Source organism: Chroicocephalus ridibundus, chromosome Z, assembly GCF_963924245.1.
Source record: "Chroicocephalus ridibundus chromosome Z, bChrRid1.1, whole genome shotgun sequence".
Taxonomy (NCBI): Eukaryota; Metazoa; Chordata; class Aves; order Charadriiformes; family Laridae; genus Chroicocephalus; species Chroicocephalus ridibundus.
Genome location: NC_086316.1, coordinates 23392524 through 23412055, shown reverse-complemented (window position 1 = coordinate 23412055; position 19532 = coordinate 23392524). Strand labels below are relative to the sequence as shown.

At 41.2% G+C, this 19532-nt stretch overlaps 1 protein-coding gene across 3 annotated transcripts in view; it reads right to left on the bottom strand.

Moving 5' to 3' along the window:
• Positions 1 to 19532, bottom strand: part of EPB41L4A (erythrocyte membrane protein band 4.1 like 4A) — a 134508-nt gene that overhangs the window by 10823 nt on the left and 104153 nt on the right. For 2 of the 3 annotated variants that reach the window (XM_063319779.1, XM_063319781.1), the window contains 4 exons: positions 17267 to 17380; positions 15284 to 15331; positions 11188 to 11265; positions 2928 to 3047 (listed from right to left, as the gene is read on the bottom strand). In XM_063319779.1, coding sequence (XP_063175849.1) covers positions 2928 to 3047; positions 11188 to 11265; positions 15284 to 15331; positions 17267 to 17380 — 360 coding nt within the window. The remainder of the gene's footprint in view (positions 1 to 2927; positions 3048 to 11187; positions 11266 to 15283; positions 15332 to 17266; positions 17381 to 19532) is intronic. The other variant, XM_063319780.1, reaches the window with a different exon arrangement.

Below are 19532 nucleotides of genomic sequence, written 5' to 3'. Positions count from 1 at the left end.
TGTTCTTGCTTCCTTTGAAGGCAAAATGAAGAAAAGCTTACAAAAAGAAAGGTCTTATTAAGGTGAAATGTAGTTGTTGCATATACTGCATGGGAAATTCATGTTTGTACAGTTCTTAACAGCCCACAACAAAACAATCCTTCTATTAAATCTTTAAAGACAGATCACAATCCCTCTTTCACTTCGTTTTCATCTTTTTACTGTGAATTGGTTAAGAACGCACAGTTTTGACACATAATGTACACTCAGATTGTCCTATTGCAGTATCTGAATCAGTAGCTTCTGGACAATGTGTATGCTAATCAGATTGTCTAATGCACAAGAAACCTAAGGGGAATTCCCACTAAGTGATGAGTCTCCAGGAGGCTTTTTGTTTATTTTTATTTCGTTTTCACAAGCTTGAACAACTCTACACATTAATAAGGTCTAAATTATTTTTTGTGTCTGCATCTGCACCCTTATTAATATTTCAGTTTAAGTCACGAATGGTAAATTTAAATAGCCATGGAACTTTAATGGCCAACCTTCTTAATTAAAAAAAGCCCTTTGGCTACACAGATGTTTTACATGAACTCTTGAAAATAAACCCTGTAGAACTAGAATTTGTAGCTCGCTCTATTTGCTGATTCCTTTAGGAGAAAGAAAGGTCAAATTCTTGTCAAATATTTTTATTCCTAAGACCAAGGAGCCACCACCTCCCCACCACCCACGACTGATATTAGTCATTATCAAACAAATGAAATGCACTGTGCCAGGCACAGTAACAAACATTTCAGCTATTACTTCACGCTTCCAAAGTGAACCTCTAGTTAAGCTGACTGCAGTAAGGAACTTAACGTGGAAGACTTATGCGTACTACTGAAATGAAGGGTTTGTATCAACTGTTAAATGTGCAAATTGAAATGACCGTATGACCAGACTTAAAAATAAAACCAACCGTACCCTACACCCTAGGGAATCGTATGTTTCCCTTCCCTCTGACCTGCATCCAGTCATGTAAGCAAACAGCTGAGCCAAAATAAATTAAATAACTGCTCCTATAACCTACTGCAGTTTAACAGTTAAAACGCCTTTTACTAAACTTTTTTTAAAAGCACTTTGAAAGGAATTCCCATTATACTTTATTTAGTTCCTACTTGCACATATTAAGGATCTCTGCCATACTTGAGAAGTTTGGGCTTATTTCGTTGTCTTGGTTTTGTTTTTTTAAACTGAAGAGTGAGACAAAAAGAAGGAATATATTCATCACTAACACAATAGGGAAAAGAAAATGAGAAGCCATCCAAAATCTTTAGGATTTCCTCATTTCTTTGCTTCACCTAGGACCCTCCCTTGTTCAGTAAGGTGCTACACATTCACATTTTTTGTTAGTAGTAGTATAAATAAAACAGAATGTCACTGTGCTGGAAAATAAAACCCATTTCATAAGTTAAATTAGCCACAAGAGGGAGCCCGTGCTGTCCAAGCAATGAAATTTAGTTGGCCTATGGGAAAAAAGAAAAGTTGGCTATAAATTTAATCTAACTATTATTAACTGAGTACATTTCCTAGTTTACAGCAGTTTCTGTACATAGTAAAAAAATTTAAATCAAATTTAATCAGCTATATTTTGTGGATTCCATACAAGTGAGCTTTAATATTCCTGATTTTTAGTAATATATCATTGTTTAATTACACCTAATAACATTTGACTTTTGTGCAGCTGAAAGTGAACAAGTCTGTACAAAGCCAGTTAAAGTAGAAATTCCAACATTTGGAATTTTAATGGCAAATTCTATTTCTCATAAAAGAATGAAAACTGTACACTATGAAACTGGAGACAGAAACAAGTTCTAGCAACGAGGGCAACTGAAAACAGAACTCAAGCAGATTTTAATACTGGAAACTTCAGTGCGGATTACGGTTTCAATCGGCATGAATGAAATGATCGTTTAAGGCACTATACAGTTTCTCTCGGTAAGTCTTAACATGAAAGGTAAATTTAAGAAAAGATGGTGATGGAAAGTACCTATGTGAGTTACAGAGGCAACACGTTACACCATCAGCATCAGGGCTGGCGACTCACCCACGTTATCCAGGCGGGGCGGGTGAGGATACAGTTTCAAAGGCCTTGCCTTCTCTCCCTGCGCCCCTCCTGGCAATCCTCAAACCCCCCCGGCCCTGCCTTGCCCTGCCCTTCCCTGCCCTGCCCCTCACGATGATGCTGGTGCTCCTCTGGATGGTTACTTGGATGGTAGATTAAGCTTGATACAAACACGATACAAAACAGTGTGTCTATACCCCAAACACCTGTCATTAGGAAAAAAATATAAATTAAAAGAAACCAGCATTTTCATTAAGTTTGAGAAAATCAGTTTTAGAGGCCAACAACTTCACCGTGTCAAAACCAGCTGTCAGCAGGAACGGCGCTGCCTGGCAGCATGGCTCCATCCTGACATCAGGATGCAACAAATCATTGACTGCTGCTTGCTAAAGGTAATTTGACATGGAGGCATCAGTAGCTGGTCTCATCTGGAGCAATACTGCAGACATTAAATGATTAAACAAGTGTGCATGCATTTCACAAAAATGCCTGCACCTATCACACAAAATCTGAATGTTTTCACAGACTTGCTGCTCAGAATCGCTGGAGAATTGCTGTCCTCATTACAGAACTAATGTTCAGTGAGCCACAAAACCATCCAGGACTCCATTCAAGGTGATGGAGAGAGCCTCTAACCAGCTCTGGTACAAAGCCCTGAAATTCAAACCACTACAGGAAGGAAGTTTGACCACAAAGACAAATCTGCTAATGTGAGAACGTGCCATGTGAAAGTCTCTGTTCCTCAGCAGCTGAGGGCCACCACAACACTGGAGATATTCCTCCTGCTTTCCAACATGCTACAGCAGCCTTAATTTTCACGTCCAAGAAGGCAAGGGTTACATACGATCGAGATCTGTGCCTGGATCGACGGTAGTTTGGATCCGCCTGGTTTTTCTCCTTTTGTCGCCGTAGCACTGCTTCCCACTGAGGAGCCGAGTCAACCATGTCATTCTCTTGCCGTAATCTGCAAAAGAAGTAGCAGGAGCTTAGTCTGAAGTCTCTGGTGCAGGATGCTCTGAGAAGCAATGGGTTAGTTTTTCCCCACAAAAATCCAGCTCCTGCAATGCAATACTTCAACCTTTCATCTTGCTAAATGTTAACTAATGTTCCCAAACTACATTAAAAGGTAAGAACCCGCATCAAAGAAAACTCATTGGTTTGGTATTTAGAAACAGAATAATCCAAAAATGAAATGACCCAGGCCTTTAAGGACAGGCCCACAACCTGAATTCGTCTTCCCAGTCCAAGACAAACATCTAGAATTTTTTTCCTGTTTACATATTCCCGCCTACCTCATCTGCAGCAAGTGTAAGCCCCACATCGTGACACAAGGCTCTACTACTACAACTTTTCCAAACATTTTGTTGCGGCATGTAAACCTTCCCAGGATCCAGGGGAAATCCCCCAGGGATGCCCCTGGCGAGTTCCCACTCAGAGGGAAGTGGTCCCTTCACTCTGACCTGCAGTAAAGCCCAGGGTGCATGCAGACCTCCCTGGCTGACCCAGACATTGCTCCCCGTCTGCACTGTCCCCTGTGGCTTCAGCCCCCACCTCTGCTTGTGTGCTTCTAAACAACATGATACGCTTTTATTTCTTCTTCTTTTTGCTGAAGTAACTCTACACTGACGCAACCAGCAAGGCCAAGTGGCGTGCCAGCGTTTGGCCATTCAAATTTCTACAGATGCTTGGCAGTTTTGAGGTTGCAGATATGAGCGGTGTGATGAAACGCTTAAGGTGGAACAAATGGACGTGCTTTGGTCACAGCAGGGAATTTAAAATTCAGCAGGGATTTAGAAACAACCCTGGAAAATACCACTCCAAGAGTGGGCTGTCTGATAGGACAGTATGACTGGCATACTGAGGAATCCAGAGGAGCATAACAAAAAACAGGTAGACTGACAGGTAAAACAAACAAACAATCCAACAGAGATAAAGGGATTACAATGGAGACGTGACTCCTAGGAAATGCAAAGTACGCAGCTGTTGTTGCTCTTCACTACATATGTACCTTTCTCCTTGAGTTTTGAATTGTATGAGGCTAAACTGGCTATGCAGGCTGCTGCTTTTCCTTTAATCAGATCTTCTCTCACATGCATAATTAATTTTGAGCGGAAGCCCCAGCTACTGTAAACAGGCACAACTCCACCAAACGGCACTGAGCATCTGCAGAAGACGGCAACATCAGGTTTTGATTTCTAAGCAAGCCTTTTTAAATCTATAATCTGGTGACAGAGATTAACATAAACTTCTACCTAAGGATTTAGTAGGACTCACAGAGCAACAAGTAATGAATTGTGATTTTCATCCTGTATAATCCAATTTGTGGAGACAGCAATCACCCCCACATGGTATAAACACCATCAACTGCCTCGCACATACGGCGGTCGCTTGCAGAAAAAGATGACACGTGGCTGACAGACCAGTGCCGCTGCCGAGGGTGGTGGGTCTGTCCTCCTGCCAGTACTTGGCTCCACCTCTCCCGAAAAACAACTCCTAACAGGTCAAGTAGACAGCCGTACTCTGAAGGAGGCATTCAGATGCTTGCCGAAAAATAACCAGGAGCCACTCATTCTTCTCAGGAAACCCACACAAGGCAGCAGAGCACGAGTTCCGTAGTCTGGCACAGAGCACATGAGACCCTGCACCTCGTGTTTGAAACCACGCTTCCACGATGACCACAAATGACCTCTCATTAAGGGAGTAAATACATCATTTCTGCTCCGGTCCATTCTACTAATGCAAATCCTCGTGCCTAACAGGGAGTAAAACTGCAGTGACAACAGAGAAGTGTTCTACACAAATAGAAGTCCCCCTGTTTTAAAGGTAAAGAAGGACAAAATAAAAGAAAGAAAGATTTCAAGACTTTGGAGAACCTAATAGCTGCCAATAATATACAGTTTCCAACAAAAATTCAAACATTATTCAGCATCACTTAAAGACCATTTTTTAAACAGAATGTTAACAACAAAAGAGAAAGAAAAAATCCAAACTAAGCACTATCATTCCTCAGTAGCATTACTATGAGATGGTCACAGCAAAGAAATCCTAATTTGTCGATGCTGGGATAAGTGCATTAGCAGATACGCCTCTGGTTAGACCACACTGATCCCATCATGCAGAAGTTTTACATATTCCTTAGGTTCCTTCTAAAATGTCATTCACTGACTCTTTTGACAAACAGCATACCTACAGGAGTCCCTGTTTTCCTTTGGTGTGGTCACAATCTTAGATGATGTGTATACTTTGACACCAGTAGGACTCTACTGCACTTTGGACACTTGGGTTCAGTCATTTCCAAGAGTTACTTCAGCACACAGATGTCAGACAGGGCTACCTGGAGACGCTTCCCCCTGCAGCTACCGAAGATTGATGAAGAACAACGCTACATCACAGGACTGCTCTTTGATAGGAACATAGAGAAGGAAGCAACTCTTCTGCCAAATTTGGGACCACTGTAAGACGAGATTTTATTTCCCTGAAGTTTTCTCCATTCTGTTATACTGCAATGTATTTCTCTTGCATTATTTTTTACACAACCTGAAGAAAAAAACTGGAACTAAAGCTTAGTGTCTGAAACTCAGGATACTACAGTTTTTGTGCCTTGTAGAGGCCACTGGAAAGTTTCAATACTATTTATTAAAAGAGCATGATGTCCTAACCACAGCCAAGAGAAAACAGAAGTCTGAGTTGGGAATTGTGTATCATTTCATACTTTTGAAAACAGCCTTGCTAGTATTGAGTCTATTCCTCTATATATGCTTCAGTTTTCATCACGTACCCACACTGCAATCCCATTCTACATCAGCATTTCTTCTCCCACCTAAATAAATTTCGTTTTATACATATGTTCACCGTTTTTATTTGAGAGAACTGATGTGACAAAAACATTTCGTTTCCCATTTTTTTCCATATTTCATTCCTCTCTCTCCCCTACAATGACTTTTGCTACATATCTCACTGAAAGATGTCTTATTTACCTTCTTATGTACTTACCCAATTTATTTATTTTCCATCCACACCTTACTTTTTTTTTCCCCACACATAACTACTTTCATTTGGTCACATGCTCAGCCATCCACTACTGCTTATGCTTTCTTCCTTATATGCCCTTCTACTAAACTCAATTATTATTTACTTGTCATTGTTAATAACAATATTGACATTTTTATATATCTACTGCTGCGTGGCAAGCACAGTCCTGAGCAATGCATTCATTTATCTCCAAGTACTTCATATTTCTACTCTGACTCCGTTCTTCTACTTGTTGTAAAATACAGCAGTGTTCATGATTGTTATTTATCTCTTTAATTTGAGCAAAATACAGAAAAATCTAAATATGTAAAGTAGTGTGGCAGCTGTTAAAACAAGCAGTGTCAGCACACTCAAAGTACTGTTGTACCACAGCGGAACCCTACTGGATGGAGGTATGAAGCAATAAAGCATTCATTTTGCAGCTGCAAAGAGAGGTACTATGCTCACATTTAACAATGTAAAGGATGACCAACATAACACAATCTACCTAAAATACTTTACTTAGATGCAATGATCAAATCATAACAATTTTGGGGCAAAATCTTTAGCTCTCTTGACAACGGAGATAACAACAGCAACAACAAAACCAAAAACAGTGGAAAGAAATTTAACTCAAAACTTAAGTTTCTATTTAAAGATACTTCTGATGAAAAAACTGTTGCCCCTGTACTCCAAGTCCATTACAACCTTCCTTTCATTTTCACTTTTTGCTTCCACAAGGGAACAAGTTGATTTATGTCTTATAGAAAAAAAATCCTTGTTACTGGCCTGTGAAATAAATCCAGTTGATATTAATAGCTATCACAGTGACAAACTGGGCATTGTTTGCAGGGAGATTTGATGGTAAAATGGAAAGTCATAAGACTATCATCATTCATCTGTTGACTTAGAGATGTCTTTTTCCTCATTTTTTGGTGATATGATACCAAGCTACGTTTACATAATGATAAATTCTCTTAAAACAAACAACTCTGAAGACTTGATTCCTGAAATCTCATTCAAAATACCTGAGCAGACAGTTATCATTTAGGTACAACGTACAAAAATGAGGGGCTTGTTGGGGATGTGAAGGCTGAAGGAAGTCTTGGATGCAGTGACATGAAATGGTGGAATCTGGGACCCTGAGAGGAGAGAGGAGGGCAAAAAACAAGATCACAACCCAAGACTTCAGGAGAGAAGACGCTGGCCTCTCCAAAGACCTCCTTGAAAAAGTCCAGTGGGATATGGCCCTGGAGGGAAAAGGGGACCAAGAAAGCTGATTAATATTCAAGGATCGTCTCCTCCGAGCTCAAGAGAGGTCCACCCCAGTGAGTAGGAAGTCAGGCAAAAACGCCAGGAGGCCTGCATTGTTAACAAGGAGCTCCTGGAAAATCTCAAGCACAAAAAAGAAGCATGCAGAAGGTGGAAGCAGGGATGTGTAACATGGGAGAAATATAGAGACATTACCCAAGCATGCAGGGATGAGATTAAAAAAGCCAAAACTCAAATGAAATTGAATCTGGCCAAGGATGTCAAAGGCAACAAGAAGGGCTTCTCTAAGTAGACAGGTGACAAAAGGAAGGATAGGGTCCACTGCTGAGGGAGGCAGGGGACCTGGTGACACAGGACATGGAAAAGGCTGAGGTACTGAATGCCTACTTCACCTCAGTCTTCACTAGCCAAGACTGGCCTTCGGGAATTCCAGGTCTCAGAGGCCAGGGTAAAAGGCTGGAGCAAGGAAGACGTACCCTTGGTGGAAGAGGATCAGGTCACAGAAGACCTAAGTGAACTGGGCATACGTAAATCCATGGGCCCTGATGTAATACAACCATGAGTGCTGAGTGAGCTCGTTGGTGTCATTGCAAGGCCACTCTCAATGATCATGTCAATTGTCAGAATTGCCCAAAGACTGGAGGAAAGCAAATATCACTCATTTTCAAGAAGGGCAAGAGGGAGCACCTGAGGAATTAATTACAGGCTGGTCAGCCTCACCTTGATCTCCAGAAAGGTGACAGAGCTGCTAATCCTGGAAATCATTTCCAGGCACATGAAGGAAAAGAAAGCAACCAAGAGTAGTCAGCACAGATTCACCAAGGGGAAGTCACGCTTTATCAACTTGAGAAACATCTACAATGAATGTCTGGCCTGGTAGAGGAGGGGAGATCAGTGCATATTGTCTACCTGGACTTCAGGAAGGCTTTCAATGCTGTTTCCCACAAGATCCTTATAGAAAAGCTGTTGAAGTATGGACTGGATAAGCAAACAGTGAGGTGCATTGAAAACTGGCTGAAATGCACCTGGGCATCGCAGTGGACACCAGCTTGAACGTGAGCCAGCAACATACCCATGCTGCAAAGAAGGCCAATGGTGTCCTGGGCTGCATTAGGCAAAGTATTGCCAGCAGGTCAGGGGAGATGATCCTTCCCCTCTACTCAGCACTGGTGAGGCTACACCTGGAGAACTGCATCCAGTGCTGGGCTCCCCAATACAAGAGAGACATGGACATAATGGAGGGAGTTCAGTGAAAGGTCACCAAAATGATGAAGGGACTAGAGCATCTCTCCTAGGAGGAAAGACTGAGAGAGCTAGGACTGTTCAGACTGGAGAAGAGAAGGCTCAGAGGGATCTCATCAATGTATATAAATACCTGCAGGGAGGATGCACAGAGGACAGAGCCAGACTCTTTTCAGTGGTGCCCAGTGACAGGACCACAGGCAATGGGCATACACTGAAACACAGGAGGTTCCTCCTGAACATCAGGAAACACGTTTTCACTGTGAGGGTGACTCAGCACTGGCAGAGGTTGCCCAGGGAGGTTGCTAGAGTCTCCACGCTTGGAGATACTCAAAAGGTGGCTGTGAATGGTCCTGGGCAACTGGCTCTATGTGGCCCTGCTTAAGCAAATACATTTCTTCTATGACTGAAATATGCTCATCATTGGTTCTTCCTCAATTTCTATGAACATGTGGATTAGACATTCACATGATGGAGTGAAACCTCAAAGACTAACTGAGATCAAGTAAAGACTTTCTCCCTACCCTTTTTTCAGTGTTTTATCTTCAGAAGTTCTCACCTGCATTTCTGGTTTTCTTTGATAATTTGTTTTCCTCTGATAAATCGTTCACAGTGATCTCTTCTTACATGAACAAGTTATTCTACTATTCTATGATCAGAAGCAGATTCTTTCAGGTAATGTGAGTATTCAGTGATTTTATTCCAATAAAACAATACAACTTTGTGTCTGCTTGTGCCAGGGATCTGACTGTCATACTAGGAAATATATTAGTATTAATCTATGCAACAGGTAAAGCTTGAGTAACAGCAGTTGCAAGCCTCACTATATTGTCCCAATTAACCCTGTTAGGGCTGGCTCACCTCTGCTATCAGGAAAGCTATTCAGTGCCTGTGCCCTTTCAGCTTATTATATTCCTGCTCTAGCTGCTGACAAAATGCAGAAATTCATTACAACTGTTGGTTTTCCTGCACCTGATGACAAGGAACAAGTCTCAGAGCTACAGCTCATTTAGTGCTGTGTTTACTTTAACATGGATAATGACTTTTGATCTGGTCTGATTTCAAGTGACCACCTAAGAGTAAGAGATGCTGCAACATTAATATTTCTGATGTATCATACATTTCTGAAAATGTGAAAAATGTAGAAACAATCCACACATTGAGGTTTTTTCTCTTTAATTTTAAGCACTTTTCAATGAGGTGAGGAAGGGTAGGGTAAAGGCCCTTTTATTCTTCAGAAAATGATAAGCAGTACTTAATCCTTCGTGCAATCCAATCTTTGTATTGCAAGAAGCTCTTAAAAACATTCCTCTGGTCAGTTTCTAATTTCCTTCACTTGCTCGTGGAGCTCCCTGAACAAGAAGTTTCACAGGAGAAAAAGCCTGGCAAGAGTGCTCTAAGGAAAAGGGACACCAAATACCATTTACCTACTGATCACTGAAACTATACTCAGCATTTCATTCAAACTTCAGAGCTCACCTGGAAAACAAATCTTCCATGCACACTAGGTTATTGTTAGCCGAGGATCTCACAAGACTGTGCTCTGGTTCAAGCAAACTCCAAGGAAATCTCATGGCTCAATTATGCTTTATACTAGCCCACTTGAATGTCACAATGATTTTTTAGCATCTCTCTAACTGTTGCAAATTGTGCTTAAAATACTGTTACACAGCATACCTCTGCAGCATTATCCAACAAATAATAATTTCTAATAGATTCAAAATATCTGAAAATCATTTATCACTGGCAGCTTGTGCATACAGCTTCTTAGAAAATTCACCTCAAACAACTCTTTTGTCCAGTGACAGTACTCTTATGCTCTGTTTATGAATATGAAGAAATTCTATGTACTTCTTAAAAATATATTTTCATAAATAACTCTCAAATGCTGTTATCTCAAATGCAACATAAAAGTCGCGGTTTTAATGGAATTTTCTGCTACAACAAATCAGTTGTTATGCTCACTTTTTCTTATCAGCAACAAGAAAAATAGAATGTAAAAAACCAAAACTTGCTAGCATCATGCAATATAAACTGCTGTTGTCCTATTAAAAGCTGACACTGTACACATTTTGGGTTTAGGCCCACACTTCACAATTTAGAAAATAAAAATATTTATACAATTAAATGCATGCATGTAAAAACAACACTGAGGTTCAGATCCGTTAAAATATCTTTTGAGTATTCTCCTCAAAAGCTTATTATCTCATAAAATTCCTCACTTGAAATTTTTGAGGTATTGAAGTATATGATGCGAATATCTTGTCATCACCATTATCCACTTTATTAGCATTAATATTGCAAGTCTTTTGTAAATGTGCCCTATAGCTGATTTTGTAGCTCACTAATGAGCTCTTCCCAAGCAGCAGGAGGGTACGCATTCGTAGCATCCACCTATAATGTACATTTATTTTGGCAGCTACCTCTCTTCTTACGGAAAAAAGGACCTTAAGCTGGCTCAGGAGGACTGTATACACATAAAACATGTTAGATTCCTTCTTATTAGGTCTACCTCAGAAAAGTCCATTCTCCACTTGTTTGTGTTTCATGTCTCTACATCCGAAATATATAATGTTCACCTGTTTCTCTTCTTCCGATGCTCTCTGTTGGAATTTTCTGATTCACTGCCACTGCTGGTGTTACAGCGAGACCGTGATCTGGAGACGAGAAAAACAACATCTTAAGACGAATTTATCTACTAACATCTTCTAAGTAGTACTGGAGTTCCAAACAAGCCATGAAAAACACTGCAAAGACATTACTAGGAAAATGAGAATTAAAAGACTCCTAGAGGGCTTGTCTACACCTGAAAGTCGTATTATCTGTTTCTCATTAACTGATTGGGAATAACGGCTTCGAAGGCAGTGCACCCAAAGTGCCGTGTCAGGTGAGTGCTATTTTCCTTCTGAATCATTGCATTGCATTTTTGTTTGTTTGTTTGTTTTATTTTATCTCTCAGCATTCTTCGTGTATCTGCAACCATGAAGTGTTTCTTTGAGGTGTGAAATGTTTTGTCTTTGAACCGTACGCATTCTGGCGCTTTTCTCACTGCATATTGTGGAACACCCACCAGAAACATCAAAGTAATTCTGGTTTTGCTGGCAAAACAAAATGCTCACTGGATCTGTCTTTTTCTATTCGCCCCAACTTCCGTATGGTTTCTAAAGTTCATACCATTTTTCAGGTGTCAGGCAGTAAGGAATAAACACCACTAACACTGTGATTCTGCTGATGTTTATAAATACAGAAAGGCTGAAGGGCACAGACTGGCAGGTGTATGTATCAACACAGTTTTGGGATGATCTGATGCACAGCTACAAAAATGGTACATCATGTGGGGGTGGGGGGAAATAATAAAGCTATTACTTTAGTATGTCCTCTGATTGCAAAGCTTCAAGTGGTAAAGTGACATTTAGGGCTCTGAAAAAGACTGGTGGAACATGCTGATGCTGAACTTCAAGAAGAAGATGGCCATACAGCAACCACCCAGTACAGAGAAGTGCTTGACCACTACTACCTGAGACACTTAAATCCTTGATTGCCACGGACGAACATCTTGGAGCAGACAGACCAGCTTTCAGGGCTCTGTTCCTGTCCAAGAAACCAGGGCTCACTTACTGTATATATAGCTGGGCTAGGTCCTAAAAAACAGCACTCTCATCAAAACTTGGTTTGGACCATTCTTTAGTGTAATGATGGTCTCTGAATGCCTGAAAGGAAAGACATGTTTCTCTGTGGCTTTGACAGCCCAACTGATTAATGGGGAAAGTTTACCAGTATTAACATGATCTCGCCTAGAAGGACTTAGGATATCCAGAGTTAGAATGGTTTTCCTGCAATGGAAAACAGAAATTTTCTTCTGAGGTCTCTGGGCATGAAACAGGAGATACTCCTGATGCTGCTGGCAGACATACACCCTTTCCTGTGCCTCCTGGCTTTTCATTTGCTCTTCAACAAGCCACTTTCCTCAGAGAACAGATTTGTTACACTATACCTCAAACAAGTTGAGGACTGAAGGTAGTTTATTAGGCATAAGCAACAGGTAAGGGGAAGCATTTCATGACAAGGTTGGAGGCTACTGACAAGCACCTGCTCACAGCACGTTTTAACAGTTTAGGGAGAAGGGCCCAAACAGGATGAGAGAAGAAAAGAGACTTCCTAGGGAACAGAATAGCTGCAGCATGGACCTCCCCTGTGTGTCATATCTGGCCAGGGACACACCATACTGCTCTCCGGCTCAGAAAGCACAACACTGTTAACAGATGCAGATGTCCTTCTGACATAGCTGATGGTCTGATGAATGTCTCCCTAATCCCAGTGAATTACATCTGGTTTTGTCAAATTGCTGCGTCATTAAATGCCTCAGAGTCTGGTCTCCCCCCTCTACCCAACTAGGAAATCAATAACTCAAATAACTCCCATTCAAACAGAAATGTTTCAAAATAACAAGTCAGCCAAAGCCTGGGAAAATCACTTCTGCAGGGAACAGACTTGGAAAAGTGAAATTCCCCCAGAAGAGAAGCTGAAACCTCTCCCCATCCCCAAATTTCAAGGCTCGCAATTTAAAGCCATTGAGAGGCTCAGGATAGCCAACTTGCCAGGTAAAAATACACATTTCTGTGTGAAGCTGAAAGTGGGGATAAGAAAGATGCATATTACTACAGAAAAAAGTAACCCCAAAGGAAGAAGAGAGACTCAAGGATGGTGTCCAAGCATGTGTGGCTCATGCACGTTCAGAGCAATAAATGCCCTAGAACTGTAGCAGCCTTACCAAAAGCATACTTCTCCCCCCTCCACCCCGCCCCCCCCTCAAATCTTATCAGATGTTTAATAAATATTCCACTAATCTTGAATCTAAACATTACTAGGTCATCCAAAGAACACTCAGACTTACAGGTCATGGAGCAATTCTGTTCTTTTGCATTTCTCATCATTCTGACCTAAGCAATTTATCCCATAAGTTAACAAGGCAGCAAAAAAATCACACCGTGGCAGGGGAAGTGCAAGATAAAACATCCTATTTGCTCAAATTTAAGATAAGCCTTTCTCTAGCTTTTCAGGAATGGAAATCTGATCCACCTTTTGGATACTGTACATCAAATTACCTTGTGTTCCCTGTCAGGAAGGCATTTGCGGGGGGACAGAAGGGCTGCTGAGCTGTCAGCTGAGTGGCAGCTGCTCATGCTGGCTGTCAGAATATTATCTTTCACTGAATATTAAACATCAGCTTTTACTGAACTGAATAAAATACCAAAAAATGGAAAAAAAAGCTGGTTTCCTAAGTCAGGTGCAAGAACACGTGGGATCATCCTGATGTCTGACAATTGCAAAGCACCTTTCATCCTTTCTGCTCATGTTTTCTTGTCATGCAATATATTTGATATTTTGCATATCTATATGGTCTGACATAAGGAGCAAGAAAGAAGGCATAGTCAGTTTGGCAGGAGACACAGAACAAATACAGTCCAGGAGGGGGTCTGGGGGGGCATGGGTTGCAGGACTTGGTATTTCAGAGAAACAGTTGACAGAAAAGGCTCATATTTTGGTGCAGTCCTTTACTGATTAAAAGGAGAGGAAAGGAGCCAACTCTTCTCCAGTGGAGAAGGTCTGTTCCAATATACAATAAGAAACCTGTACATTTGTAATGTAATACAGCAGGCACAACCTTCAGGAAGAAGTCCCTCCTGAGCACTGAGATGCCTAACTAAATCCTCTGAGTTTTATGCGCTGCAAATCTACCGTAGGACTATCACTGGCAGCTTGTAATGGTAACATCCTTCAAAAAAATAATCTGTTCTTTTGTAATAGGTGCAAAGTACATGAGCACTTTCCCTGACTTCCTGCAATTGTCCCCGAGATGTTTGTATCTCTGCCAGAGCTCCTTTCCTGTGCTGCAGCAGTGAATCAGATCCTGGGAGTGCCTCCTCTCCTTCACGAGCTTCAGGAGACTCTGACATCGAAATGTGCTGCACTGTCTCCTTTTTCCAGCAGCCAGGGCAGGAGGACAGGAGCGAGGAGAAGCACAGCACAGAGTCGGGGCAGGCAGATGTGGCACTAGAGAATTCCAGATGCAAAAATCTGCCGAAAGCTGAAGTTGTTGAAGGGCACACCCAAATTCACACCAGCATTTTATTTGGAAATGTGGCAACTAGTCAAGACTGCCCAGGGGAAAAAAAAAAAAAAAAATAAGCTTAAGAAAAATTTCAGCAAGAAAGTGCAAGACGGTGAGAAGACCTTAAGAAGCTGCATATGTCTCTGCACTTACCTTTTGCAGGACAACTTATCTCAAATGATTATACACTTGGTTTCAAAACAGATTAACTAAAAGTGGACTGGAAGGCTGGAGAACTCAAACCAAAATCTGCAGATGCAAAATCCAAAAGCTAAAACTTCTGGAATTGACTTTCAAGTTGCAGACAAGCCTTTAGTCAGCTTCCACAAACTGCTTCTAGCACGGTGTAGTGACAATGTGCAAGGCAGCTTGTAGGAACCTGTGCTGTGACGAGGTTATGCTACAGAGGGTTTTAGCAAAAATAAGAAAGGAAAAGAAACGCAACAAGCCTTTTAAACGTTTAGGAACATGGGGGAGAAGGAAGGAAGGGAGAGGATGCATGAAACTAAAATACGATTAGTACCTTCGCGATAATTTCATGGCTGCTGTAATTATATATTTACCTTCTCCTTTGCTTTAAATCTGAATCTTCTCCACTGTTTTGATTTTTCCTGTGACATTAAGGAAGTTTTAATGAAATACCATGGGGTCACTTAACACAAATACACAAAAACTCCCATATTAAAAAAACAAAACAAAAAAAAACAACCAACCAACCAACCAACCAAAAAAACATTAAAAAAAACCCAACCCCAAAAAAATTTACAAAGATATTTTTTTTCGGTATGATTTAAGGCAGAGAAAAAAGGGCACGTGCTTGTTTTAAACTTTTCAGGACACCTCTACAATAAGTTGCGAAGGCACGAGCCCATTCAAGTTGTCATTGCAAACCCCTGACTTGCAAGGTTAGGCATGGTATGCAGGCTTTTAGAGTTTCCTACTGTTTCCAGCACAGCAAAGCCTGATGTTTTCCTCTTAATTCCAGTAAAGAGTACATAAACAATACTGCTATTGTTATTAAACAGTTGAAAAAGGAAGGTGCATGAACAAAACCAAGATTCAGGAAGACATAATTAGGTTAGAATCTACCTACTATTGTCAGTCTTGACATTCTCACATATGAGATAAGACTTTTAAAAACATTTTGTTGGTGTGGTGGCCCAAGAGAAAACTTGCTATTGGTATGACCACCTGTCCACCGAGTAGATCAGCCAAATGCAAATCCCAGATGACAAACACTTCGCATCTCAGAAAATTTCTTACCACATAGTGTGCAAACATGGTTCTTTTCTTGGTACAAGACAACTTTGCATTGCACATCTCTAATCCTTTGTTTTTACAGAGCCCAACAAGTCCTTCTGACAACTAAGCTAGCAATGAATCAGAAAACCCGTTCAGGAAACACATTGCTATTAACACTTACAAGGGCTCTATCCAACAAAGTAAATCAAGATAAATGTATTGACTTAGAGAGAGCTACACTCATTTACTTTAACTCAGGCATGAGGTCACTAAGCATACACCATGGGTGAGTTTCTTCATTCCTGTTCCAGACAGCTAACAGCAGATAAAAAGGTCTGGAGCAGCTCAGAAACCTGACAGACATAAAAGCTCTGCACCTAACCACATTTCCTCAGAGATACAGCTGCCTCTTCAGAGATTCTTTTGCAAACCCTAGCTTTGAAAGCCAAACAGGTAATCACTTCAGAGGTGTCAGAAAGAGAAGTAACTCCAAGTGCTGGCTTGTAAGGTAGTCCTAGAAGACTGTGATGAATATGGCATGGTAGCTATGCTTGTCTATGCTTCGCAGTAGATCACAGCACCGGGGTACGTCAGCGATGAAAGCAGCTTCTCAGCAGGACAAATCATCCCAGGTAACATGTAGTCTCTCAAAACTGTATCACTTCACAACTGTCCTGTAATTCGCATTTTAGACATACTCGAGGACACTCAGCACAGAATCTCCATCCATTTAATTTTACTTCTCTAAGTCACTCAATTCAACACGTACCCCTTAGAAACACATTATCTCATCATTGTATTTTTGCTGGCATCCTCTCTAATGTAAAGTAACTCACACATGGGACTGTTGAAGACAGCTTTATGGCTCATTTGTTTAATCTTTGTTGCACTTAAAGCAAAGCAATGTCCTTAAAACAAAACACTGCTCTGTATTAGAAGCTCATTGTCAAGCAAACAACATCCATCAGTCTTTTCCTTCACAAGGGAAAAACAGTTGCAGCAATTGAAAGGATCTTGTACATGCCACTAATGCAATTTCTGATATATTTAACATTTTCTCATATTTTTAACATTGTTTTCCTAGTACTCGGAACAAGCAAAAAGCCTGACCGAAGGTTCCTTTCCAAAAGCAGATCTGGTATTCTTGCTCAGGTGTTTTCCTTTGGACTAACAACTGGCCCCTAGAGTAGCCCTTTTCCCAGGACCCAGCTGTACCTCCAAGAGCCTTTACTGAACACAGAACATGCAGGACCTCAAGCTTTTTACTGTGAGAAGCTAACAGTAATTAACCCCAGGGCTCTTACCTCCTCCGGACTGGCTGTCCAGACTCATTCTCACTGCCACCTGATGGGTTCCGTCGCCGAGAGTAAGGAAACTTTGGTGATTTATTGCGGTCACTGGGAGAATTATACAGCCCGCTAGGGTTAAAAAGGAAGAGCAAACAGTTGGCTTTAAAACTTCCAGGAGAGTTAGGCCAGAAAACTGAGATCCAGCCTACAAAAACGAGAAGGCTCACACACGTATACACATATTCAACTATACACGTATGTGTGTGTGGGCTGTGTAAATACAGATGGTACTGCTTTGCAGCAACAAATAGTTTACACTGAACCTTGAAAATGTAGGAGAGAGACCTGTTCATTGCCAAGCCAACAGCTCTAAGCTTACAAAATGTAGAACCAAGTATATACATATTCTTTTAGCATTACACATTTTCTGTGCTTTAGTATGAGTTATCCAACCTAGAGCCAGACATTCAAATGCACATCTATTTTTTATGTTTTCCATGGATATAAGTATGGAAACAGTGCTCCTGTCACAACATATGTCTTCATCACAGAGCTAACACTCAAGACCGTGAAACAATTTTAGCTCCAGCTCTCTACTGTTCACCCACACAAACCTCTGCCAATGGTGTGGAGGTGTTTCAAGCGTTAGGTTATGTTCTTAAGCCTGGGTGGGACCCACTGGGTTGCATTGTTACCAAATTAGACGTAGACTATCAAATGCTAGGATGGATTATCCTGTGATACCTTCCTACAGTGTAAGGACCTCTTCCAACAGAGCCTGCGATGGAGTACCTACCACTCCAAGGTGGTCTACTGATGTTCCGAAACTTTCTGGAGGAAGGATGCTAAACTCAACCACACACCTTTATCTAACATTACTTAGCCCTTTTCACGACAACTATGTGGTAAATATGATATTCTCAACAAATTCCAGTTAAGATATTTCTTTCTGCTTTCCTAAAACCCTCTGGCCTTCAAATTGAATACATTCTTCTTCACGTGCTTCTGCAGATTGCTGATTACAGCACTGGTTGGCATAGCTGAAAAATTGCCACGGTTCACCTCAATGAGAATCATTATTAGAAGCTGTGAAAAAGCCTCTGTGCAGCATACAGTCTGCTTCTCTGTCTAAAATTGCATAGTCCTTTAGAATAGACGGACTTGCAAAAACTCAATCCTACCATTCTTTGGCTCCTGGGGGATCAGACTTCCTGTTACCCTGAGAGCTATTTTAACACCGGAGGCATAATGTGACAAGCTGACACCACTTCTTTTTTAAAAATCACAAATAAAGATCTATCCTAGCAAGAGAATATTTGCACACTGCCATGTCCTTACTCTGAAAACTCTTGATGTTTACAGAAGGAGCACACAGGGTAAAACAACATGGTGCCCCAAAAGACACACCATGTATAGATCTGAATCATCTCATAACTGGAGATGATTCTGGATTACACTTAGTGTGCCGTCTGGTTCAGAGGCCTGTTTCCAACAGCGGCCATAAGCAACCACCTCCAGGAAGCAAGAAGTTGAATACGTATGACAGCCTCCCAGTGCTCTCTCAGTCCGCCACTATTTTCCAGGTAGCTTACTGAGCCAGCTGCTGTACCTCTGTCTTCAGATGCCCTTGGGGATTTCTCTTCCATAACTCATCCAGCTTCTCCCAGGAATCCACTAATTTCCAGCACCCCTTGTAAAGGACCACAGCTCCCCTACTCATGTCAAGTCACTACTCACTGTCTTTCTCAATGCTTTTAAACCACCTGCAATAGCGTCCTCTGAAGATCCCAAGTCCTTACGCTGGAAAAATACAATACTGATCTCTTTCTTCTTTCTCTGTGCTACTCATGATTTTCTAGACCGCATAGCCTGAAATGATCTCTTTCCCAGACTGAAGAAAGTGTCCTGCCTGGCCTATTCCGTTGCTCCTTGTACAGATTTCCTGTACAGCCATTCACACCTTTGATTACCCTTGCTGCCCCTCTCAAAGCCTTTTCCTTTTCCTGAGATAAGGACATCAGAACAGCACTCACAATTCATGGAGCAAATATGCGATCCACAAATTTATGTAATGGCATAATGCTGTTCTCTCGCTTTCCTAATAAATGCTAATTGTTTTTCTGAATGCCACATTGCTGATGTTTTACTGTAGTTATCCATCATAATTCCACAGTACCTCATTTTACTCAGAGATCTAGGGTTATTTTTTTGCCCCCATGTGCCTCTCTGTACACTTACTGACTCAACATCATCCACTGTCGAGTGACTCATCATTCGTACT